The following is a 26,387-nucleotide window of genomic DNA, read 5'->3' as shown; positions in this document are numbered from 1 at the left end:
AAATTAGTGACACAGCAGACAGAGTAACATAATCATCAAGACTGTGATGTCACAATGTCATGGAATCAGAATGACAGAAACGCACATTTAAACTAGGGGAAGAAAAAACAGCGGTAGCATAATATGCACAATATACAAGTTTTATTACATATTCATTCAACATGTCACCAAAAATGAAATCGCAGTTGTATCAATCATTATGTGCACACAATACAAATTAAAAGCTGTCAAGCATTTTGAAGTGGATATCAAAATATTCTTAGTGGATTTATGGTGTTAGTTTGCTTCATGTTCACAAACTCAAAGTGTACAACTATTTGTAGTCTTCATTTGAAACAATAAATATATTGTTTTATAATTAAAAACCAACAAAATTTAAAACCAAACACTTGTAACAGTGTTCTGTATTCTTTAAAATAAATGTCATTGGTTGGATATTTTTAAATAAGGCATTCATGTATTTTTAAGGTTGGCTTACACTACTGTTCAACTGTTTAGGTCAGTTATTTATTTATTTAAAATTAATTAATACTTTTATTCAGCAAGGACACAATAGATTGATCAGCACTTACAGTCGTGACAGTTAAGACTAATATTTCTTATAACTGTTGTTCCAAAAATGCTAAACTTTCTATTTATCAATGAATCCTGAAAAAATGTATCATGGTTTCCACAAATGTTTCTTGGGCAGCAAATCAGCATATTAAAATGGTTTCTGAAGGATCATGTGTCACTAAAGACTAGAGTAATGATGCTAAAAATTCAGTTTTGCCATCACAGGAAAAAAAATTACATGTCAAATATTTTTTAATATAATTATATTTTACAATATTACAATTTTCTTCTGTATTTTGATCAAATAAAAGCAGCTTTGGTCAACATAAACTGTAATATTGATTGGAAAATGTCGACAATTACATACACATAAACTTGCATAAAATGAGACATGAATGAAAAAAAATGTGCAAAAGAAAACATTAGAATGGTTAAAGGGATAGTTCACCCAAAATGGAAAATTCCATCAATAATTACTCTTCCTCATGTCGTTCCAAACCCATAAGACCTTTCGTCTTCAAAACACAAATTAAGCTATTTTTGATGAAATCCAAGAGCTCTCTGACCTTGCATAGACAGCAGGGGTCTTTCCATGTTTAAAGCCCAGAAAGGTACCAAAGACAGAGAAAAAATAGTCCATGTGACAATGGTTCAACCGTAATTGTATTATTATTTTTGTTTTGTTTTTTGTGCACAAAAAGTATTCTGGTAGCGTCATAAAATTCCGATTGAACCACTGATGTCACATGGACAACTTTATCAATGTTCTTACTCCCTTTCTGGACCTTGAACGTGGTAGGACCTGCTGTTTATGGAGGGTCAGAAAGCTCATGGATTTCAACAAAAATATCTTAATACTGCTCCGGGTGTGTGTTCACGGTGTGTGTGTGTGTTCACTTGGATGGGTTAAATGCAGAGCACAAATTCCTAGTATGGGTCACCATACTTGGCCTCACTTCACCTCCTCCTCCTTAATTTGTGTTCCGAAGATGAACGAAGGTCTTGTGGGTTTGGAACAACATGAGGGTGAGTTCTTAATGACAGAATTTTCATTTTTGGGTGAACTAACTTTAACACCACTTTGGCTTATGAGCTCTGCTGTTTTGCTGGCTCTTCTTCAGCGCTTGGTTCATCTACATGCTCTTCTTCAGCATTTGGTTCATCTGCACGCTTTTGTTCAGTGCTTGGTTCATCTACATGCTCTTCTTCAGTGTTTGGTTCATCACAGTTGTCAGTTTGAGAAGCAGGACTGGCCACAGGTGTGGGACTGGTGTCACAAGAGGGCATAACCTCGCACACGTCACAGGACGGCTCTGTGTAGTCAGGCTCAAAGGCTTCCTTCAGCTCTCTGGAGATGTGAACCCAGCTCTGAGAATATATTGAGAGGTTTACAGTGTTTCCAAATCGGAAGAGCACATTTACTCATACAGTGGTGGTATTTTCTCCAGCTAAAAAATGGCTTAAAGTTAGTAATTTCTGTCTTTTACTGTAGTGTGTCAGTAGGAAATATCAGTTTGCATTTCCAAACATTCATTTTGCCATTACTTGTAATAATCCAGTGAGATTTTTGTTTGCACAAGGAGTCTGACAACAGCCAATGCTCCACACAGAGATCTGATCCAGTCTGTCTGGAATGACATGAAGAAACCGAACAAACTGAGACAGACTAAATCCAGAAAAACTGTGGCAACGTCTCAAGAGACTGAAATGCAAAACTACCTGAAAAACTATGCACAAGTGCACCTAGGGCAAAAGCTGCTTTGAACGCAAAGGATGGTCACACCAAATGTTGATTTAATTTAGTTAATAGAAGTTAAAATATATTTATGACATTATTTTTGACAGCGTCTTCATTTTACAGCATTTTTACACAAACTTTGCAGGTAGGTTTCTTGAAGCATATTGGAGACGTCGCCACAGCTCTTCTGGGTTTAGTCTGTCTCCTTTTGTTCGGTTTCTTCATGTCATTCCAGACAGACTGGATGATGATGAGATCAGATCTCTGTGTGGAGCATTGGCTGTTGTCAGACTCCATGTGCAAACAAAAATCCCACAGGATTATTACAATTAATGGCAAAATGAATGTTTGGAAATGCAAACTGATATTTCCTACTGACACACTACAGCAAAAGATAGAAATAACAGACTTTAAACCATTTTTAGCTGGTGAAAATACTAGTGTTCTAATAATTTTGGCCACCACTGTAATGAGTTCGTAGGAATACAGTAGGAGTGTAAAAGAGTGGATACCTCAACATTTCCATCATGTTTATGGAACAAATCCTGTAGGTTCTTGCTAGGGTCAGGCACCACTGAAAGTAAGGTGATCTTTTTCCTGTGCATAAATGAATTATATAAGTAATATCAATCATTGTTATTACCCAAGATTTCTGAAGGTAAATATAAGACTTTTTAAGGAACATTTGAAAGACCAAGTAAAGTAAAATTTAAGGCATAAACTAAATGGAACACAATACATTAATTTGTTCTCAAAGTATAAATGCATAGGGAGCGCACAGTGGCATCTTATAAGTGTTTAAATCTTATAGATGACCTTTTTCAAAAATCTGACTTCTCCCGTGTTTAAGTGCCATAATTGGATCTCTAATACATCTACCAACCGAGAAAACGTGAAAAAGGACAACCCAGTAATTTTGCTTTGCTAAGGCTTTTTCTGCAAGTGTGAATAAACAAGCATGTCAGATTTTGCTTCCACAGTGACGTGGTAAGGGGATCTTATTATAATATTATCACCCCTTAATCTGCACGTTTCAGCAAGCAACAACAGTGTACTAGTTCTAACGCCATGGCAAAAGTTTAATCAAAGCACTCTAACTGTTCGGTCATTGGCTGCACAGATGAGGACAGAACATTATTAAGAGTCCCAGCCTCAGAGGAGACAGAAAAGCAGTGAATTTATTGATTTATTTACTGTATATTACACTGCTGCCACATATAAACATGATTTCTTTCCCAGCTTTTTAACTTTACAGACATAACCAATTGCTTTTGTAACTTAGAGTGTATTTTAGAGTTTAAGTGCAATACGACATGAAAGAAAGCTTAGTTTAGTTCTCGCATGCCATGTGACAGCTGTTTTCTTTGCGCATGTTTCGATTGTGTGCACTTTGAAAAATGTATATTAGACGTTTACACTAAAATGTGACCCTGGACCACAAAACCAGTCATAAGTGTAAATTTGTCGAAATTGAGATTCTTACGTCATCTGAAAGCTGAGTAAATAAGCTTTCCATTGATATATTTTTTTGTTAAAACAGGACAATGTTTGTCTGAGATACAACTATTTGAAAACCTGGAATCTGAGGGTGCAAAAAAATCTAAATATTGAGAAAATCGCCTTAAAAGTTGTCCAGATGAAGTTCTTAGCAATGCATATGACTAATCAAAAATCAAGTTTTTATATATTTATGGTAGAAAATTTACAAAATATCTTCATGGAACATGATCTTTTCTTAATATGCTAATGATTTTTGGCATAAAAGAAAAATCGATAATTTTGACCAATACAATGTATTTTTGGCTATTGCTACAAATATACCCGTGCTACTTAAGACTGGTTTTGTGGTCCAGGGTCACATATGGTTTAAAACGCATGATTTCAACGTTATATACAAAAGCAAACAGTTGTTTTTTTTAGCAGAGCATCCGAGGTACAAGCTGTAAAGGCACAGCTCTATTCTGGAAAAGGAGGCAGGGAGCAGCAGCTCATTTGCATTTAAAGAGCCATACACAAAAACAGCATGTTGTTTTTATCTAAAATAGACTTTTTCAAAATGACATAATAAATGATCTTTAGGGTATTTTGAGATGAAACTTAGACACATTCTGGGAACACCTGAGACTTATAATACATATTGTAAAAAGGGGCATAATAGGCTCTTTTAAAGAATTAATGAAAAATGAATAAATTAAAACTTTGTTTTAAGCCCTAAACATCTCTCACCTCTCACAATAGCACAACAAAAAACACAGGGAAAGCAGCAGAAGGGATAACAGAAAGCCAAACAACCCCTGCCACCAGTCTTGTGTGCTGATGTTCCCTAGATAACAGAAACATAATGAGGAAAAACTGTAAGAAGACAAATGAAAGCAAATCCATCCATGTCCCTCACTTACTGCTCCACTCCACTGGATCACTCCAGTCACTCCAGAAATCTGAAGCACCGCAGTTATCATGAACAGTGCTCCGCACTTGGAAAACATAGGGCTTGTTCTGTGAGACCTGAGACAGACTGAATGACATTCCAGTCACGTTTGAGGACTGGAAGAAAAAAAGAGATAAAAATTAGACAGTAGGTAATTTGAATGTAAAATGGTCATCTTATGACATCTCTTGTCTCACCTGGCTTGTGTCTTTCTGGTTGCGCACCATATAGACTACACATCTTTTTCTGAGAGGGGAACTACTGTTCCACTGTAGTGAAAGTGTGCCGTCCTGCTCATTCCACATCAATGAGAGGTTATAGGGTTGGTTTAGCTGCACTAAACAAATACATGTACAAACAAAAACAAATGAGCAGGTTTGGAAGGAATTAAATATGTCAGACTCAAAATGCAATATGGGATTATAAGGTTTCTGCTGAGATTATAACAAAAATCCTAATAGGGTGATGAGGAACTAAATGTACTCAGTTTTAACATGGTTACTTACCAAATAAATAATTAAGTGGAGATAAAATAATTATTTTATTACATGATAAGAAGGAGAGTGCGGAGTGATCTAGAACTACTGAATAGTTTAAATCTGTGCCTATGGTTTGTTGGTCGTTATAAAAAAATATTTGACAAAAGATAAGTGGAGTTTGAAATAATAATTCAAAAGGCATGTTTAGGTTTTGTAAGATTTTGTTATGTCTTCAAAAAAGTCTCTTATGAACACAAGGGCTGCATTTATATGATCAGAAACATGTAGTGAAATTATGAAATATTACTACATTTAAAAGAACTATTTTCTATTTTAGTGTATTTTCAGCATCATTACTCCAGTCTTCAGTGCACATGATTCTTCATAAATCATTCTAATATGCTGATTTGCTGCTCAGGAAAATGTATTTTAGCAATGTTTAAAACAGTTGTGCTGATTAATATTTTTGTGGAAACATGATCAATTTTGTCAGGATTCTTTGATAAATAAAAAGCTCACAAAAACAGCACTTACTAAAAATTAAAAGCATTAGTAATGTTACAAATGTTTTACTGTCGTTTTTGATTAACAATGCAAAAACAAAACAAAAAAACAGCAACTAGCTGATCCCAAATTTTTGAAGGGCAGTGCACAAGCATTGACAAGCATTCTTTGAGAGACCACTGAAACATTGTAAATCTGTTTGTTTTCTTACCTTTTCTGTGGAGGGAATCAAAAGTTTTTGAAATAGTGTGGTTTCCGTCAGTAGATACATGTGTATCAAATTTTTGTGTCCTCTGATCAGGGTTTTTGAGAGGAGATCTGCAGCCTACAGTGTAATTGTACTTAATTATGTATTCTGGACAGTCTTGGAGATCATCATGTATAAATCTGATGAGAAAACAAACAAACAAACAAGTATATTATCTCTAATTTATAAATTACCACAAAACAATAGGCCTATTCATCACACACACACACACACACACACACACACACACACACACACACACACACACACACACACACACACACACACACACATTATATATATATATATATATATAGAGAGAGAGAGAGAGAGAGAGAGAGAGAGAGAGAGAGAGAGAGAGATTGAGATAAAAAATGCAGAAAAAAGTAATATTATATATCATTTCTATTTTAATGTACTTTAAAAAAAAATTGCACAACCATTTTCAAAACTGATAATAAATCAGCCTATTAGAATGATTTCTGAAGGACCATGTGACACTGAAGACTAGAGAAATGATGCTAAAAATTCAGCTTTGCATAACCGGAATAAATTCTTTTTTAAAGTATATTAAAATAGAAAACCACTATTTTAAATGGCAATAATATTTTACAATATTACAGTTTTTTTCTGTATTTTTAATCAAATAAACAGCCTTGGATGAGCAGAAAATGCTTTTTCAAAAAACTATATATATATAATCAGTTGAGACACATAATATTAGGGAAGGTGAGTGAAATGGGCTGTGACTTACTTGCTGCTGAAAGTGTAGTTCATTGTTGATGTGTTTGGGTGCCAGAAGCAATCCACATACTCAACATTGATGATCTTGCACTGCACACCTACAGGCAAACAGTCATTCATGTAACAATTCATTAATAACTTTTTTACATTACTTCTGAAATTCAGTTTCCCGCAAACCACGTAGACATAAAACTAATCAGTATCATAATCACAAACCTCAAGAGCATCATCACAGACATCACACACACAAATGGCATACAAGAGAAAAACAGTGGAAATCCCCACTAAAACCATCCAAACTCAACTCTCAAACTTTTCGTCTCTTTAAAAACCAAAACTAAATCCAAACATACATTCAGAATCCTCTCATATGCAGTCTTTTTTAAAGTAAGAATTATAATTCCAATTTTGTGAAAACTCATAAACGTTTGCTTACCTTTAGTTCATTACACTAATAAGCACAAAAACATTATTCAGTACAATATTGAGTGTAACTGCATACTTACTCAGATCAACTGCTGAACAGCAGAGTTGAAAGGACAGAATTAAGAACAAAAGTCCAAAATATAGTCTTGCTGTATGAATGCCAGTCATGCTCTCCTCTGAGCGTCTGAGTAACAAATGACTGTGGTCTAATACTACACAGGATGTTCACTACAGCGTGCTTGCCCCAACTTCCGCATCCTCAAGAATAAATATCTTGATAAGCAACCAAACCGTTTCATTGTCATAGAACAAAGCCATAAGGAAAAAATAGGTATACATTTTTTATTAGCAAGTACTGTAATCTGAAATGTTCTAATAATAATTGTGTTTAATTAAAATGCATTACTATAGATAAACAACAGCTTTTTTCTTAATGTGTCAAAAACAGACAGCACTGCATAATACAGCGGCACCACCTGAGTCTGTAACAATATTATACGCTCCTCCAGTGTAAAAAACAGTTTATGGGAAAATGTAAAAAATTGAACAACAAACAAAAATCATTTAAAAAATAACTAATTTTACTCATGTAAAATAAGAGAGAAAACTGAAAAAAAAAAAAAAAAAAAGTAAAATTACAATTACTCTCCTATTTTATTCCGGGTATGCACAGAGAATCTTGCTTATTTGGTCTGTGAAGTAGGGAAAAATTGTAGATCTTGGTCTTATGTATGCCAGCTCCATTACAAGCACATTTCCTTTCCCTATACTTTCCAGGATGTGGTCCAACACAGATCTGATAAAAGGTCAAAAAGTCAGGTTTAGAAAACGATGTTACAAATTCGGTCCAAATTCTCATCAGTAACCGTCCCGGTTCAAGAAACAGCTCTCAAACAAGTCCAACGGCCTTATCTAAAAAGTTGGCGAAGTTCTGCGGTTGACTGGGCACATAGGTTGTCAAAGCAGACAGATCCATATCCCTCAAAGTGTGAGGCAGAGTACTGTGATGAAGGGTAAAATAACACATAAAGATGAACATTTGTGGTTTAGCACATGCATTTAACCATAGCAATAGAATTAAAGCATTAAAAGATCTGAGAAAGTGAAGGAAGTAGGGGTGTAAATATTAATCGATTCGTATCGATGCATCGATTATGCAGCCGCCGATTCAATGCATCGATTCGTCCGCAAGAATATCGATTAATGTGTTTATTTTGCCGCCTGTTTGTTCACTTGTCTATTTTTAGAATCCGTTCCGACCTTTCTTTTACTGTCTGCTCCGATGTATTAAGCGTACTACCTACTCCTAAGCTGCGGGTGGCACTAACCTCACTGTCTTCTTCTTCACACGCGTTACTTTCGTTTCACAGTCCATCTATCTATGATGTTGTTCATGTTCACAGACCTCACGTTGTTGTCTGACTTTCAAGAGCGATGATTTTGAACTGATTTTGTGGAGTAGTATTCTATTTGCAGTTCATCTACTGCAGAGGATGTGTGACCATTACCTCTTAATAAGATGCAAATTGTATTTTCAAAATGTAACCCATTTTGTATGAAAGAAACTTTTTTAAAACGATGAATAGGCTAATTGGCAATAGTAGACCTGCACTATAATTTTTTTTTTTTTTTTTTTTTTCTTATTACAATTTATCTGATTGCACTTTGTAGATGCAGTAACTTATATTTGCTGTTCTATTTGCAGTGCATTGAGCACAACTGCTTTAGTGGAACTTACACATTATGTGAATAGAAAACTGTTTCTGTATTCTCAATAAAAGGCAAATTATTTACCATTTTTGTTGATTTATTTGAAACTTAATAGATATCATGTAAAAATATCTAGTATTGAATCGAATCGGATCGAATCGCATCGTATCACAGGGAATTCTGAAGTATCGAAAATAATCGAATCGTTGGCTTAAGAAATCGGTATCGTATCGAATCGACTTGAAGGCTCCGATTTACACCCCTAGAAGGAAGATTTCTCATCAGGCTCATAAAACAAACCTGCAAGTACAGTAGATAAGATGCGAATCCGCCTGCAGCTGCTTTGCGAGCTCCAGCTGGTGATTGTCCATTAATTTATCATTGACCACCACGAGGAGAGGTTTATTTGCTCCGAGTGCTTCCAAACAGCTTCCTGCTCCTAATAGGGATAGAGCAGATATTATGATCTAAAACTCATTTCTAATCCGGGTTCAATTTAAATCAATTTTGTGTTATGTAGGTTATTATAAAATCAACAACAAACTATATTATATCAGATCAGGGGGACTAGTATAGTACTGTATGTAGTTTTTTATTTTTTTTAAGTTTCATATTTTTATTTATTTAAACTCTTTTATTATTTCATCTGAACATTTTCTGTGACCCCTAGCACAACCTTGCAGCCACCAGTTATATATATATATATATAAATAAATACACACTACCACTCAAAAGTTTTGGAACATTGAGATTTTTATTGTTTTTTAAAGAAGTCTCTTCTGCTCACCAAGCCTGCATTTATTTGATCCAAAATACAGCAAAAGCAGTAATATTGTTAAATATTTTTACAATTTAAAATGGCTGTTTTGTATTTAAATATATTTTAAAATGTAATTTATTCCTGTGATCAAAGCAAAATTTTCAGCATCATTGCTCCAGTCTTTGGTGTCACATGATCCTTCAGAAATCATTCTAATATGCTGATTTGCTGTTCAAAAACATTATTAATATCATTATTATCAATATTTAAATCATTTAAGTACATTTTTTTCAGGATTCCTTGATGAATAGAAAGATCCAAAGATTCATCTGAAATAAAAAGCTTTTGTAATATTATACACTACATTTAAGGGCCTGGAGCCAGTTATAATAATTATTTATTTGGAGGGGGGACAGACATTATAGAAATTAATACTTTTATTCAGCAAGGTTAATTTAAATTGTTCAAAGGTGACAGTTAAGACATTTATAATGTTACAAAAGATTTCTATTTCAGACAAATGCTGTTCTTCTGAACTTTCTATTCATTAAAACCTGGAAAAATTCCACTCAGCTGTTTTCAACATAATAATAATAATAATAATAATAAATGTTTTTTGAGCAGCAAATCAGCATATTAGAATAATTTCTGAAGGACCATGTGACTGGAGTAATGATGCTAAAAATGTAGCTTTAAAATCATAGGAATAAATTACATTTTAAAATATATTCAAATAGAAATCGGTTATTTTAATCCCTTTACTGTCACTCCCATGAAAATAAGACGTGAAAATAAAGAATTCAAACATTTTTATAATTCATGAACGAAAACATTTTCTAATATGTGACCCTGGACCACAAAACCAGTCTTAAGTCGCTGGGGTATATTTGTAGCAATAGCCAAAAATACATTGTATGGGTCAAAATGATTGATTTTTCTTTTATGTCAAAAATCATTAGGATATTAAGTAAAGATCATGATCCATGAAGATTTTTTGTAAAATTCCTACTGTAAACCTATCAAAATGTATTTTTTGATTAGTAATATGCATTGTTAAGAACTTAATTTGGACAACTTTAAAGGTGATTTTCTCAGTATTTTGATTTTTTTGCACCCTCAGATTCCAGATTTTCAAATAGATGTATCTCGGCCAAATATTGTCCTATCCTAACAAACTATACATCAATAGAAAGCTTATTTATTGAGCTTTCATATGATGTATATATCTCAGTTTTGTAAAATTTTACCTTATGACTGGTTTTGTGGTCCAGGGTCACATATGATTTTGATGTACATTTTCCATGTTAATGCAATATCTGATTTTAAAATTGTTTTCAAAGGATGAATTCTGTGGTTTTAAGTTTTTGACTAAAATATAATTTCTTATGATTTCTAAAGTGTGATAGGGAAAAAGGCCACAAGGAAGTCTGTTTGTGACAAAGGTCAGAACGCCTGTTATGAAGTAGATTTTTGAGGTGCACTCTTGCCATAAACTAATCTATTATTTTTCCTACATAATTTGTAACACAAAAAAGTAAACTGTTAGACCTTTCCAACGATATATAGTTTGTCATGATTAGATAAAGATTTATTTGTAAAATGGTAAAGTAAACTTGGGCGTATCACAGAGGGGATGGTGACAGTTAAGGGGTTAAATAGTACAAATATTTCAAAATTATACTGTTTTTGCTGTACTTTGGATCAAATAAATGCAGGCTTGGCGAGAAGAAGAGACTATTATAAAGAGTTTCCTTAATTTGCCTGCATCAAAAAGTATCAAATAAACGTATGTTTGAACTGTACTGTATTTAGTGTAGTATTTGAGTCAAAGTTAGCTCTAACCCACCAGCATGACTGATGACCAGATCAGAGTGTCTCATGTCCTCGGCGATTGAGTCTTTGAAACGAAACACTTGAAGCGTCAGTCCTGGACAGGCGTCTGGATCAGGCTCAACTGAACCTCTGCCAACCTGAAGCACCATGTCTGTGTAGCCACGGTCAATTAATGCCTTCATTCAGAAACACGGAAACAGTCATTAAAGACAGCCAGAATATATTTAAAACCTCACAGCTTATTGCTTACAAAACTAGCGTACAAGTACCGTATCTGTGTCATTCAGCTTACGTTTCCTTTGCAGTTAATCACAGTGTATGAATGGCATTTTTACCTTCACGGATTCATGTGAAGTCACGGTGGCAATCAGATCATCAAAACTTGTCGTCCCGACAGTTACGAATACAGTTTTCATTGTATTAGTGTGGCAGGCTTTGTGAATTATAACAGAAATCAGACATAAACAAAAAAGAAACAAGAAACAGTGAAGAAAATGTAAACATGAAGGGTCTCTTAACACCACAACATTCAAAATAAAAGTCCTGCAGGCTTATAATGGAACTACTAGTCTTGCGTATGATATAAACAGAATATAGTTGCATATTAAATACTTACTATTTACTGTTAGCCTGGGATTTGTCTCTAAAATTATATTTATTTTCACCCTTTTTATCAGACTATTTTTGCATTTTGACAAAATACAAAAACAAACAAAACAAAAATTAAAAATGTATTAAATCTACATTGCCCATCCCTGTTATGTAGTACATTTTCATTTCACCTTCTCATATATATATACACACACATTAACAGTCAAAAGTTTTTGAATAGTAAGATTTTTAATGTTTTTTAAAGAGGTCCCTTCTGCTCACCAAGCCTGCATTTATTTGAGCCAAAGTACAGCAAAAACAGTACAATTTTGAATTATTTTTACTATTTAAAACATCTGCATTCTATTTGAATATATGTTAAGATGTAATTTATTCCTATTATTTCAAAGCTGCATTCTTAGCATAATTACTCCAGTTACATGATCCTTCAGAAATCTAATATTCTGATTTGCTGCTCCAAAAACATTTATTATTATTATTATTGATGTTGTTTTCAGGTTTCTTGGATGAATAGAAAGTTCAGAAGAACAGCATTTATCTGAAATAGAAACCTTTTGTAACATTAGAAATGTCTTTATCATCACTTTTAATCAATTTAAAGCATGCTTGATAAATAAAAGTATTAATTTCTATCATTTATTCCCCAAATAAACAATTCTACTGACTCTAACGTTTTGAATGGTATAGTGTATGATGTTAAAAAAGCTTTTTATTTCAGATAAATGCTGATCTTTGGATCTTTCTATTCATCAAAAAATCCTGAAATAAATGCACTCAACTGTTTTAAATATTTATGATAATAATAATAATAATAATGTGTTTCTTGAACAGCGAATCAGCATATTAGAATGATTTCTGAATGATCACGGGACACCAAAGATTGCAGTAATGATGCAGAAAATTTAGCTTTGATCAAAGGAATAAATTACATTATAAAATATATTAAAATAGAAAGCAGTTATTTTAAACAGTAAAACTATTTCAAAATCATGCTGTTTCTGCTGTACTTCAGATCAAATAAATGCAGGTTTGGTGAGCATTAAAAAAATAAAAATCTTACTGTTCAAAAACTTTTGACTGGTAGTGTATATGACAATCATATTGTGTTATCGAAATATCACAATTACTGTAGGTGAACATAGGAATAATTTAAAATGTTCTCACTTAAATAACGTAATATGTCCTTAAACATACATTTATAAACATTTCAGACAGCTCAAAAGATACTGTTTAACTCTTAATGACCCATGTAACTATTAAAACTTTTTTATAATTATTAAAACTTATTCAGCACCATTTAGACAAGTGATTCTCTACCAGGGGCCCTCAAAAAAATGTCCAAGCGAGTGGTAGGTTAAAAATAGTTTTAAATGATTTCAATTAATTTATAATAATAATAGTAAATTATGATTAAAATGTATAAACGTTAAAATAACTTCCCTTAAACCAATCAAGATTTACAGCAAACGACTAAATTTCATTATTTTCCCCTCAATAGTTTCTTTTGTTTGTCTTTTTGATCATACAGTTCTTGACATTTCTAGAACCACAAAATTAATTGGGGTCTATTTTACTTTTATTAGAGTCAAAAAGGTTGTCAAAGAAATCTTTAAGGCTATTTTAATTAATTGCGGCTTCAAATGTTAATAACTCTGCATTGCACACCTGAATTTCGAACCTAAAAAAGTCTTTTTTTTTTATTATATTTTCTAAATCAGTGTCAGACTAGATTGTGAACTCTGGCTAGGTGACCCATGGACATTCAGAGACTTCAGAAGCTTCACTTTCATGATCACAAGTGGCTTCTGTCAAGTCACTCAGCCACAGCTATCTGATCAAGTGCTGCAGATGGTCATCATAACAGGTTTTCCCATCTCCACACCGAATGCTGCAGCTGTTATATTGGCCATTACGTTCTCGCCCATCTCCTAAACCACAGGCCTTATAGGCAGGAAAAAAAAGGATGAATCTTGTTGGTTTAACATGTTAAATTACTTTAAGGCTTTCTTTTTTATTTGCATTGAATGCCATTTTAAAGACTTTTAAGATTGCACATGGTTTTATTTCTTTGTCTATGATAAACTCTGCAACAAAGTCTTGAATTTCAGTCAATGTATTTACGGCAAAACCCCTTCCATGTCAAAATATAACCTTTTTAAATGGAAACAAAATGCTTCAGTTGGAAAACACCAACTTCGTTTACTTAAAACAGTGTTTTTCTTCAAGCTCATCACAAGATCCTCATATGTCAGACACTGGGTTTCCTCCACAATAAGACAGATTGTTGAGAACTGATAGTGGCTGATTTCCAGGCAACTTAAAGGTCATTATGAAAAGCCTATTGTGAGGTATTTCATGCATCAATTTCAAGTTCTTTATTTAGTTGTTTTGGTTTAAAAGTCTCAAAAATGTCACTGATAATCAACTTTGGCATTTGTACATTTTATGAGCTTACAGTGTTAAAAGCCAAAAGTAATATCCGCAATACTGTGCTGAATGGACTATTGAAGTTTCTACCGAAGCAGTGGTAGAAACATGTCCAAAACAGATGATATGCAAGAGAGAATGAAAATAAAATACACCGAGTCAACAGGGGTTTCAGACTGTAATCATTTAAGGCATCATCAATGCTGTACTTCAGAAACAATGCATACTGTAGTCACAAAAAGCCAAAACAGCCAACAGAATATAAAAATGCAATATTTATCTATCTTGGTAATTAAAGACTTTAATAAATAGAGTATTAGGAGAGAAAGCATACATACCAGTAGTTTAAAAAAAAGGGGGAGAAAAAAAAAAAAAAAAAAGAAACGTTAGATACTGAGGTGTCAAACCTGCATAATGGCTGTTACAGCTTAATAATTAGATATCAAACGTAATATGTTAAAAGGAAAAACAGGGAACATTTACAACGGAGCATCTCCAGGGGTATTACAGCCCTGAGCTGACCTGCTCGTCATAACCCTTTTCCCTACATAAGAAAAATAGCTATTAATAGCCCTGTCACAGATATCCCCATTCCCAAAAGTTTTCTGTGCTCCAATTCGTAGACTTGACTTGTTTCCAGGTAACCAAAAACATAACTTGAAGGATATTGTATATGTGCTCTACAATCCAGACCCGGCGGATTTGAGTTTTCGAAGACCCTGCGATGATTTATTTCCGGAGAGAAAAGCCAAGCCTCGGCCAGATGTCTTAAGTGTCAGAGTTCAGGGGGCTCAGTGGCACAGGTGTGGCTCAGAGGGTCAGATGATCAGAGACTGGTTCAAGAGAGCGTCCATCTGGATCATGTGTCTAAGAAACACACAAATGAGAAATGTGCTGTAGTCACAAGAAAAAAAAAAAAGCAGCACCACATGCGTCAGAAGGAAGAAATTGTTGAATAAAGTCACTATTTTTGTTTTCTTTGTGCACAAAAAGTATTCTCATAGCTTCGTAAAATTACGGTTGAACCACTGATGTCACATACCTATATTAACAATGTCCTCCTTACTACCTTTCTGGGCCTTGAACGTGGTAGTTGTGTTGCCGTTAGCTCTTGGATTTCATAAAAAAATATCTTAATTTGTGTTCAGATTCCAAAGATGAACAAAGGTCTTAGTTTGGAACGCCATGATGGTGAGTAATTAATGACAGAATTTTAATTTTTGGGTGAACTATCCCTTTAATGCACTAGGGCTTCCGGTTATGTTAGCTGTACAAAATACCTTGATATTCTGCTTGATACTGGTATAACTGGTATTTCTTTTATTTTTTAAATTTCTTATAATTAATAAAGAGATAGTTCATCAAAAAATGAAAATTCTGTCAAGTTGTTTGAAACCTGCAAGTTTCTTTCTTCTGTTGAACACAAAAGAAGATATTTTGAATAATGTCGGTAACAAAACAGTTGCTGATAGTCACTGACGTCAATAGTATGGAAAAAAATTCAATCAGTGGCTACCTTTAACTATTTGTTTACCAGCAATCGTCCAAAAATTCTCAATTTTTGGGTGAATCATCCCTCTTACACACTGGTTTGTAGCACAAAGAGGTTTACAGTTTACTGCACTTTGTTATTCTATATGTGACCCTGAACCACAAAACCAGTCTTAAGTAGGATGGGTATATTTGTAGCAATAGCCAAAAATACATTGTATGGGTCAAAATTATTGATTTTTTTTATGCCAAAATCATTAGGATATTAAGTAAAGGTCACGATCCATTAAGGTATTTTGTAAATTTCCTACCGTAAATATTTAAACTTAATTTTTGATTAGTAATATGCATTGCTAAGAACTTCATTTGGACAACTTTAAAGGCGATATTCTTAATATTTTCATTTTTTTTGCACACTCAAATTCCATATTTTCAAATAGTTGTATCTCAGCTAAATATCGTGCTATCCCAACAAACCATACATCAACAGAAAGCTCATTTAGCTTTTAGATGATGTATAAATGTCAATTTCAAAAAAAACTGACCCTTATGACTGATTTTGTGGTCAAGCGTCACATATTTATTTACCTATAGCGTCTAATGAACAGGATGTTATGCACATTCACAGAAAACAGCTTACTTCCGTGTTGAAGACTAAGGTGGATAACATTACATCTAGAGCACTATACGATACTACGCATGGCTTTTAGAATTTAATTTCCAAATAAATGGATCTGTTTGACATAAGATCATCTTCAATCAGCAAAACATTTGTATATGACTACAAAAAACTGTTAACACAAAGACAGCACTAAAATGGCACATTTAGGTCTTCCTAAAGTTCCCCGGAACACCATTTCCTGTTTTGCGACATCACTTTCCATTCAGGATGTTCGGCTTTCCTCTTTATTCACAAGGATTGTCCCTGTTCTCATGCGTCTGACTGCTAGTCCAGACAGCATGGTCTCTTCATGCTTCATCTCATTGGTATTGGGATTAAGCAGTTTTATTCTTCACGCCACATTCTTGCTGAGATCCAATGATAACAGCGCTGAGTCAGCCTAGAGAGCTAATGTCCTCAAATTTTTTCTATATATATATATATATATATATATAAATATATATATATATATATATGTGTCTAAATGGTATATACCAAACCAAAAATCATTCAGACCAGATTTATTTTTTGGTATTTTTTTTTTTTATAGTGGGTGCAAGACACTTTAGTTAATTTATGTAAGTGATGATAGCAAAAAAAAAAAAAAATTGGGACCAAAAATTTGATTTGTCACTTTGACCTGACCATGTTTTGTTACATACCTTTCCATCACAGTTATCCGACATTATCAAGATTTGTTCTGATTGATCGGCTAGTGATCGGAATCGGCTGATTTTCGCATGACCGGCCCGGATCGGTGACCGGCCGGTCAATTTCTCCTCTTGCCGATTCCTAGCCGATCCTTTTATTGCCAGCGGCGCATGCAGCTAGGGGTGTAACGATATTATAAACCGAACCGAAATATCGCGATACACCAACCACGATACGTATCGCGAAACTCTCGTGGCGTACCGCGGTACTCTCACGCCACCTGCTGCCCATTTTTGGGGTTGACATCACTTAATTGTCTCTAACTAATTTAACCAATCTTTATTTTATCACATTTGATTAAATTGTATTAGTAATGATGAGCTTTTGTTCTAAATATTATATTCTAAAGTTAGTATTTTCCAAGTGCATGTCATGTCATGTGACTTGAGTGAGCGATCACACTCGGTTACTACTCAGGGCTCGACATTAACGCTTGTCCGGGACAAGTGGATTTTGTGAAAGGGCAAGTGAAAGGGGATTTTACTTGCCCGACCGGACACGTACCGGATTAAAACATCAATTACAAACAATAACTAGCGCAGCAACGAAACTTTGGTGAGCATAATTCTGATTTTATTACTTAAGATGACTGAAAACGGACAGTATCAAGCTCGTGCAGGCTATCTGACTCACAGAAAATCAACACTAATAGGCTTAAAAGCATACACAAAGAAACAAGCATGAACAAACATACTGCGGTAGGAAAGCACCATTACGATTGCAAACGTGAGTGACATTGATTTTATACAACAGTAGTTCAATAAACTAGTAGTTAATACTAACTGACTTACATTTTAGACACATCATTAACCATTTTTGCAAACGAAAATAGTTCTAAGCAACAGCAGAACCTCTCCGTGAATCTCCGAGCAACACAGCGGTGTTTCAGTACTGAATGATTTAGCATTTTTTTTAATGAATCGAGTCAGTGAACGAACTGGTTGAATCCATCTATGGTTGAATCCGTGACTCGCTCATTAAGACAGTGACTACTGCCACCTATTGGTGGTTCGATTTTATATTTAAAGGTATTGCATTTTTCCAATATTTTTGTATAACATTAATCTTATTACATTATTTATGTATTTGCAATTTTACTGTGTAAATGCATTTTTTGGAACCTCTTATCTTCATTAAACAGTCTAAGTAAATACAGTTAAATGTCAATTTCATTGCAGGCCCGGTTTTTCCTGTGCAATGGAAAGATGGAGTTTGTTGATACTGATTTAATTTGTGCAACCATACAGAGTCTAATTATTCTAATTTGATGTATTGATAAAATTTAAGAATTTGATGTGAATGATGACATACAGTTAGTAAGGTTAGGAAAATAAACTTAAAAAGTGTCCTAGAAATCAATTTAAGGCAAATATCACAAATATTCAGATTAAAGTAAGACCTTATAGAGTAGTGATGAGACTATTGCTTCAGAATGGATTAATTTACAGCAAAAAAGGCATTTTTTTGCCCCGGACAAGTAAATTTTTAACTCGGACAAGTGAATGTCTAATTTTCACTAACTTACTCGGGTATCCTGACTGTACTAAAATGGGTTGGCAAAGTTAATAAAGAAAAAGTTTAGTTGTTCTTGTTATTAAGTGAATCTATTGTTCCTTAGCATTGCTGTTAAGATGACATCAACCCTAACCCCACAGCAAACAGAAACCGAACCGAACCGTGGCCCCAAAACCGTGAACCGAACCGAATCGTGCCTTTGGTGTATCGTTACACCCCTACATGCAGCCAATGTGGTGTCTATCACTATTACAGTCCAATGCGCTGCAGAGTTTAGCTCCAACCCTGATGAAACTCACCTACCTGTGATTCTCTAATGATCCTGAAGACCTTGATTAGCATTCTCAGGTGTGTTTGATTAGGGTTAGAGCTAAACTCTGCAGTGCATTGGACCTCCAGGGTAAGATTTGAGGATCCCTGCTCTATGTCTATGCACGCAGCCGCGCACTCACATTCGCGTGTAAACATGTCTTTGGTGTGAGTGAAGATGACGCAAAGATCGCAGTTTGTAACATTTATAAGGCCAAAATACAACGTGAGGGAACAACCACGAACCACGCGCTTGTTTAGCTTGGCTGGACATGTGGTAGATCGCGCCCCCGCTCTGCATATTTTGCATGTCTCTGTTAGTTAACACACGTGATTCAGATAACCCACTCGTTAGAAGTAAGCTCCGTGAATGAACTGTGTTCCGATTGACATGGTGCCTGCCCAGTGTTCATTGCTCCCTACTCCCTGAGCAGGGGAAATCCTTTGACGTTTACTACACTTTCATTCATTCACATTTGCGCTGCGCCTCCGCATACAGCCTCTTCACACAGTTCGAAGCGAGCATGTATGTTACATTTGAAGGTAATTAAAGCGTGCGCGACGTGAATTTAATTTGTATTTATTTACAGATGCATTTATGTTACACTTCTCTAGTAAATATCATCTGTGTGTGAAGACGCTGTATGCGGTGGCGTAGCGCAAATATGTGAATGAATGTTAGGAAGTGTAGTAACGTTACCGCTGGATTAACTGGTGACAAGGCAGAAATGCTTCTCTTTATCAAGGAAAATTTGCCATTATTGCTCAAGTAATAGCATTTAGTACTAGCATTGGTATTTCTACCTGTTTGAAGACACAGTGCACGTTTTGTTATTAAAGTTATTGTTGTGAGATGATCCTGTAATTAATGTTTAAAAAAAAAAAATCCATATAAAATTCATTGAAGGAAAGTAGATTTTTGTATGCCTGCTTTGTTACTTATATTTTATTTCTAATGTTTTCAAGGCTAAGAGCACTTTATTTTGTTAAAGTTCTTTTAATATGAGAAGATGCTGTAATGTTTATACATTTCTTTTATTATAAAATAAAAAAATACATTGAGGAAAAGATTTTTGTTAGTATAACTATACTATGTTAGTTGCAGAAACTAATTTTATACCTTTTTCAAAGGCACAAAGCACTTTATTTTGTTGTTAAAGTTATTTTGTTGTAAGAAGATCCTATAATGTTTAAAAATGTATTTTATTATAAAATAAATTTAATTAAAGAAAATATTTCTGTATAGGCCTATGCTTTCATTACAGTTCTTAAAATAAAATCGGAATCGGCAGGTCACGCTTACTGAAAAATCGGAATCGGCCAAGAAAATTGCAATCGGTGCATCTCTATATTTTATTACCATTTTCTAAACTATGGTGAATAAAACTGTGATAATGTGAGAAATGTTGAAGGTATCTGAATAAACTGTGGTTTGACTGTATATCTCACACACAATTTTATGTAGATATTTCAATATTAGTGTGTAAATTAAGCATCATGCTCTCAATGAGATGTGAATGCATTAAGAAAGCCTGAATGATGGTTTGTTTTTTCACTTGTGGTTTTGCACTTTCATACCTGGACTGAAAGTAAGGCCAGGACGCTCATTGCACAACGCAGGCGGTGCAACACTGCTCTTGCTTCTCGGGCAAAGTGGTGTAGTTCATCTGCCTCACGATTTCTGCGAACAGCTCGTCAACCATGCTCTTGCTCTTGGCTGAGGTCTCTATGAAGGGACAGCCCCACTCTTGTGCGAGGGCGCGCCCATCAGAACCCGCCACCTCTCGCTCGGACTCCAGGTCCACCTTATTCCCCACCAAGATCAGCGGCACCTTCTCGAAGCGCTTCACGCGAACGATCTGGTCCCGCATGGGTCTGATGTCCTGCGGAGCAGAGAGAATATATAAGGTATAAGAAAGATAGAAATAAAGATATTAACACTCTTAAAGTTGCAATACAATAGAAGTGCTGACAGATTATTGTGAAGTACTGTACATCCAAGAGAAACAGAAAAAAAAAAAAAAAAAAACCGAAACGTGCTGGGCAGGGCCTTTATTCTGCGCATCATAGGGATGTAACGGCATTATCAACATTGTGGTATCGCGATGGCAATTCTGTCTCGATATTATCGCGGTCACATGGCGATATGAAACGATAGGTCTTTCGGGCAAAAAGTGTAGTTTTTAAAATATATTTAATCTTCTTATTCTAACACAAAAGGTCTTTAAAGTTGTGTTTTGGGACATTATGCTTTGACACAGTATCTGTCAAACGAACTAAAACCGAAAGCACAATATGGCCTAATCCCTTCATCAAGTTTGTTTTCGCTGCATGTTTTAAAGCGAAGTGCGCACTTCGTTCAGGTGGTCAGCTAGCAGTGGTGGAAAGAGTACTGAAAATTTGTACTCAATTACAAGTACCGTTACATTGCTGAAATTGTACTCAATTACAAGTAAAAGTACTGGTGTTAAAAATGTAATTAAGTAAAAGTACAAATTACTCTTCATAAAAACTACTCGGAGTACTAATTACTTTTTAGCTGGTTATTGAATTATCCATAATTGCTGAACCAGACAAGATTTAGACAACAAAGCACACACTATACAAATTAAATTATAGGTTAATCACCCTATATATTTTCAATTCATTACATAACACAATAAGCGAAAAAAAAAAAAAAACAGTATGCCTAACTAATATATATTTAAGATATTAAAACAAGTACACAGTAAGCAATGCAATAAGAACAAATTAACAAATTAGGAATTAATTAATACAGTCTGTATTACAATGATGATAGATTTGCATGTTCTAGTTAGAGCTGGGCGAAATGGCCTAAAAATAAAATCCCTGATTTTTTCACAAATCCGATTTACGATTTAAATAGATTTCCCCCCCTAAGACATTTAGCATGGAAAGAAACCCCAGCTTTTCCACAACATATGGGCACCATATATTTTGCAATATCCATTGCAACTGCATCAGTGATCGCTTTCCACCAGTCCCCATTCTTATTATAATGGAAACAGTAAATGTTTGTAAGACAAATAAATATGCGGTGGGAGGAAATATATATATATATATATTTCCATGCTTTTCTCTTGCAGTTATATTGTATATAAAAATATTAAATTTTGAATGCAGAAATATTAAATGATTTAAATAAATGAAACGATCTGCCAGCAGGTGGCAGCAAGAATCATATCATCGTTCGAACCGCTGGTTCACTCAGAATAAGTGAGCTGCTTTTATGAATGGGAAATTGAATCATTTCACTAGATTCGTTTAAAAACGCACGTTCATTCATAAACGCTCAGAGGCTCAGATGTGACTTGTTTCAGGCTACTTTTGACCACGAAATTAGGCAATAGTGTTTTAGTCAGACAATAACTTCTTTTTTATTTAAAGGTTGTATCAGCGATTTCTAGCCTAAAACATAAAGTGTCAATTTCAGCTCACCTTTCTTCACGATCCGCTCGCTGCCTGCCCCATAAATTGTCTGTGAAAAAACCGCGTCTCTCTGGTCAGCCTAGGGTCCGAGATATGCCAAAAAAGCAAACAGTGTTCCAACCAATCAGCGTCAGGGGGTTCGTGTTGTGGACTTTCTTACTGGTGCTGGGATGTGAGGGAGGCGGAGCGAAAGTCCACAACACCAAACCCCTGACACTGATTGGTTGGAACACTGTTTGTTTTTGTGTGGAAAGGTTGGTAGTGCCGATTGTTTTTTTGGCATATCTCGGACCCTAGGCTGACCAGAGAGACGCGGTTTTTTCACAGACAATTTATGGGGCAGGCAGCGAGCGGATCGTGATGAAAGGTCAGCTGAATTTGACACTTTATGTTTCAGGCTAGAAATCGCTGATACAACCTGCTGTGTTAAATCAATATCTCATATACAAACTCCCTTAAAAATTATTAAAAGCTGTTACTCATCTTGGATGACGCAATATCACAAAGCTCTATTATAATCAACAACGCTCGCTATACTGTACAATCAGTCTCTTATTTACACTCTCTCTACACTTTGTTTCTGAAAGGATTCGTGAGATATGTCCGTGATATATTACTCTACGTTGTAAAAACACGTAGAAACCTTTGAAGATCCGCTGAGCGCAAACACAAATATGCTGATCGGTCCGGCTAACTGGCTAACAAGCAGCTAATCATATCCCTTTAGTGGCTCCCATTATTTTTTTCCGTGCCTTTCTGAAAACAAATATATACAGTATATCAGTGTGTTTCTAATATGGTGAATTCACGGGGGGAGGGCTGAGCCCATTCGGAACTGCTGGAGCCCAGAGCGTCAGCGGATATTAAAGAGAATTTCATTCAAACAAATCGATGTAAACTACACATTCGAGTTAATTGATATAAAATCGATTTATCGCCCAGCCCTAATTCTAGTGATGATTATCTTATAAATAGCGCGCCGAAAAAAATAAATAAAAATAAACGGAACTTGTTTTTCGGTTCAAATACTATACCAGGCTTTTCATTGGTCCGTTAAGAAGAGATATTTTTATTGGCTACCGAAATGCCGGTCAGTGGTTACAATATAATATTCAAATTGCAGTACTCTGTAACGAATTGTGATTTTAAAAGTAATTAAGTAAATTACTCAGGTTAATTTGTACTCAAGTACAAGTAAAATTACAGACTTAAAATTATACTCATGAAAGTACAAATACCCAAAAAATGTACTTAATTACAGTAACGTGAGTAGTTGTAATTCGTTACCTCCACCACTGTCAGCTAGTGATCCTGTGTTTTCCAGGCCTCAGAACGGCTCAGTTCACAATGAATGCAGTAAACTTGTTTATTGCATGTGCTGTGAGTTTAGCCTGCATTTGTTAATGCAATGGCCACCAGTTATGGTTAATTTTTGCAGTAAATGATTACAGCATTTCACTAGATTAGTTGCAAGACGTTTCTGTAAGCCTGTTTTCACTGAAGCTGGAGTTTTCTGTCAAAATAAAAGCTCTACTGGTGTTTCCGTCAAAATTAAAGCTTAAAAGTGCAGTATGAATTGCTGAAAACTAGTGGTTTAATTGGGTAACATTATTGCAGACCAAATTCAAAATATCTTTTTCAAGGGTAGAAATCAGGAAAGAAGTATTGTAATTTCCCTACTCTAGTGTAAAGCAAAAAGTAATATACCTATGAAATGTTCATTTTCATTTACTTTACAACTCATTACTGTCATAGGAACAACAATTATATAAAATTGTTGTTATTATTATCGGTTTGGCTTCCTAAAGCACCAGTGTGAATGAAATTTGGACTGAGACAGTATACCACAAATAAAAAGAGGGTTGAGTCTTCTGTAAAGTTCAGGTACAAGTCAATTCACTGACTTATTTCTGACTTTTAAGTTTACGTTTTCTTAGTTAAGAACATGGGTTGGAGCAATTAATTTTGAACTCTCAAAGTGCATTAGATAATTTAAGTTTAAAATGTACAGAATTTTATTTTGTTCTCCAAGTCTTTATTACTCATATATATATATATATATATCTTACAATAATACTATTATCATATTGTGAGATTTTAATATAGTTACATCCCTAGTGTATCAGTTATTGATTGGATTTTGAGACTCACAAGTGAAGGTAAATGAGCTTGTAGGCGTGAGTTTAAGCAGATTAGATGATGGCATTGATTATGCACAAATGTATTGTTCACAATAAGATCAATAACATGCATTTAGATTTTTTTTCTGCACTACATCTGGCTTCAAATGGAATCTAAATATTGAGGAAATCCTCTTTAAAGTTGTCCAAATGAAGTTCTTAGCAATGCATACTACTAATTAAAAAATTAAGTTTTGATATTTACGGTATCAAATTAACAAAATACCTTCCAGGAACATGATTACTTAATATCCTAATGATTTTTTGGCATAAAAGAAAAATCGATAATTTTGACTTACACAACGTATTGTTACACCCATACTACTTACGACTGGTTTTGTGATCCATGGTCACATATAGAATGATAAAAAGTAGGTGTGAGAGATCCTCAGGGTTGGCAATAGTGCTTTTGAATATAATAAGTTTCAACCTGTTGCATATTTGCTCTAAACAACTTTTAAATAAGAAAATTTGTGATTTCCTGTCCTTTACAGTTTGACAGAGAGGGCTAAGGTTTCTTTCACTCCTAAAATCAAAGTAGCTCCCTTGCTATTGTGATTTTCTGACCTCAGTTGTGGTTTTATGGTAATAGTGGTAATGGTGTCCTAATCTAAACCCCAAAGTCTGTGTTGTACTAGTGTAGCCAGACATGCTTTGTAATACTGACCTGAAATGACTGCTGATTGACAAGGCTGTAGACTAAAATGAAGCCTTGCCCATTTTTGATGTACAGATCTCGCATGGAGGCAAACTGCTCGGTCCCAGCGGTGTCCAGGATCTCCAGCACGGAGGGGGACGAATCCACCTCGATCTCCTTCCTATAGAAGTCTTCTATGGTCGGGTCATATTTCTCTATGAATGTCCCGGTCACAAACTGGACCGTGAGTGCGGACTTGCCCACGCCGCCGCTGCCCAGCACAACCACCTTATACTCCTTCATTTGGTCTGATCCAGGCTTAAGCTATAGCTAACTTTATCTGCTCAGCAACGGCCATAAAAACATAAAAATACCGCCGCAGTTCTTATCGAGGCGTTTTATGACCAAAACAACACCGGGGGAGCACTTTTATCGGGTTCGAGGAAATCAAAGCCACAGATTCAACAGAGGACGAGAGTGTTTTCTCTGGGTGAATGTCTAGCTAAATCCACAACGCCCCTCCATCTGCACTCTATCGCCATTGGGATCCGTTCATCCGAGAGTTTGTTTAGCCACAGAGGCTATGTAAAACACAAGTATTGTGTGCAGTCGTGTCCATGTTTGGCGTCCGTGTGAATGGAGCGCTACATGACTAGCGTTAGCTGGCTAGTGGTTCTCAAAGAGAGCGAGGCTGCACTCACACACAAACGGCCCTTTCCCGCTTGAAAACCGCTTCTGGGCGACGAACACAATCACCCGATTCAAGTTTCTTGCGCTGAGAATATTAACTCATACACGCCGTCTCGGAATCATGTATTGCCTTCCCTTCTTGTGCCTCTTTTCCCCGGCCCGCCTCTGCATATCGGCCCCAGACAGCAGCAGCAGCAGCGGCCCCGCAGCGGAGCTCCTCTCTCACGCTTGCGCGAACGAACTGTTCCTCCGAGTCGCCAATCTTTTCAGTGATTCGGAC

At 35.2% G+C, this 26,387-nt stretch overlaps 3 protein-coding genes across 3 annotated transcripts; all 3 read right to left on the bottom strand.

The window, feature by feature from the left end:
* Positions 1-138: 138 nt before the first annotated feature.
* il2rgb (interleukin 2 receptor, gamma b) lies at positions 139-7,597 on the bottom strand. Its single transcript, XM_073820539.1, has 8 exons — positions 7,202-7,597; positions 6,706-6,793; positions 5,916-6,091; positions 4,919-5,058; positions 4,693-4,837; positions 4,520-4,616; positions 2,806-2,890; positions 139-1,923 (listed from the first exon to the last, which is right to left on the bottom strand). Exons 1-8 carry the CDS (start codon positions 7,287-7,289, stop codon positions 1,642-1,644), a joined length of 1,101 nt encoding a protein of 366 aa, XP_073676640.1. The 5' UTR covers positions 7,290-7,597; the 3' UTR covers positions 139-1,641.
* Positions 7,598-7,770: 173 nt separating this feature from the next.
* On the bottom strand, positions 7,771-11,932 carry LOC141288400 (UDP-N-acetylglucosamine transferase subunit ALG13). Its single transcript, XM_073820538.1, has 4 exons — positions 11,760-11,932; positions 11,438-11,600; positions 9,132-9,270; positions 7,771-8,122 (listed from the first exon to the last, which is right to left on the bottom strand). Exons 1-4 carry the CDS (start codon positions 11,838-11,840, stop codon positions 8,011-8,013), a joined length of 495 nt encoding a protein of 164 aa, XP_073676639.1. The 5' UTR covers positions 11,841-11,932; the 3' UTR covers positions 7,771-8,010.
* A 2,464-nt stretch (positions 11,933-14,396) lies between these two features.
* On the bottom strand, positions 14,397-26,332 carry rap2c (RAP2C, member of RAS oncogene family). Its single transcript, XM_073820304.1, has 3 exons — positions 25,448-26,332; positions 20,729-21,033; positions 14,397-15,330 (listed from the first exon to the last, which is right to left on the bottom strand). Exons 1-2 carry the CDS (start codon positions 25,718-25,720, stop codon positions 20,755-20,757), a joined length of 552 nt encoding a protein of 183 aa, XP_073676405.1. The 5' UTR covers positions 25,721-26,332; the 3' UTR covers positions 14,397-15,330; positions 20,729-20,754.
* Positions 26,333-26,387: the final 55 nt, after the last annotated feature.

The sequence above is a fragment of the Garra rufa genome, chromosome 16 (assembly GCF_049309525.1).
Source record: "Garra rufa chromosome 16, GarRuf1.0, whole genome shotgun sequence".
NCBI classification, from domain to species: Eukaryota; Metazoa; Chordata; class Actinopteri; order Cypriniformes; family Cyprinidae; genus Garra; species Garra rufa.
Note: the sequence above shows the minus strand (reverse complement) of the source record. Positions and strands in the feature narration are given on the sequence as shown.

Coding starts and splice junctions, on each gene's coding strand:
- il2rgb (XM_073820539.1), bottom strand. CDS start 7,289: ATGACTGGCATTCATACAGCAAGACTATATTTTGGACTTTTGTTCTTA. Junction 6,092..6,705: donor AACTACACTTTCAGCAGCAA/GTAAGTCACAGC, acceptor TTTTCTCATCAG/ATTTATACATGATGATCTCC. Junction 1,924..2,805: donor AACATGATGGAAATGTTGAG/GTATCCACTCTT, acceptor ATATATTCTCAG/AGCTGGGTTCACATCTCCAG.
- rap2c (XM_073820304.1), bottom strand. CDS start 25,720: ATGAAGGAGTATAAGGTGGTTGTGCTGGGCAGCGGCGGCGTGGGCAAG. Junction 21,034..25,447: donor TCAATCAGCAGTCATTTCAG/GTCAGTATTACA, acceptor TCTGCTCCGCAG/GACATCAGACCCATGCGGGA.
- LOC141288400 (XM_073820538.1), bottom strand. CDS start 11,840: ATGAAAACTGTATTCGTAACTGTCGGGACGACAAGTTTTGATGATCTG. Junction 11,601..11,759: donor CTTCACATGAATCCGTGAAG/GTAAAAATGCCA, acceptor TTCTGAATGAAG/GCATTAATTGACCGTGGCTA. Junction 9,271..11,437: donor TCTGGTCATCAGTCATGCTG/GTGGGTTAGAGC, acceptor TATCCCTATTAG/GAGCAGGAAGCTGTTTGGAA.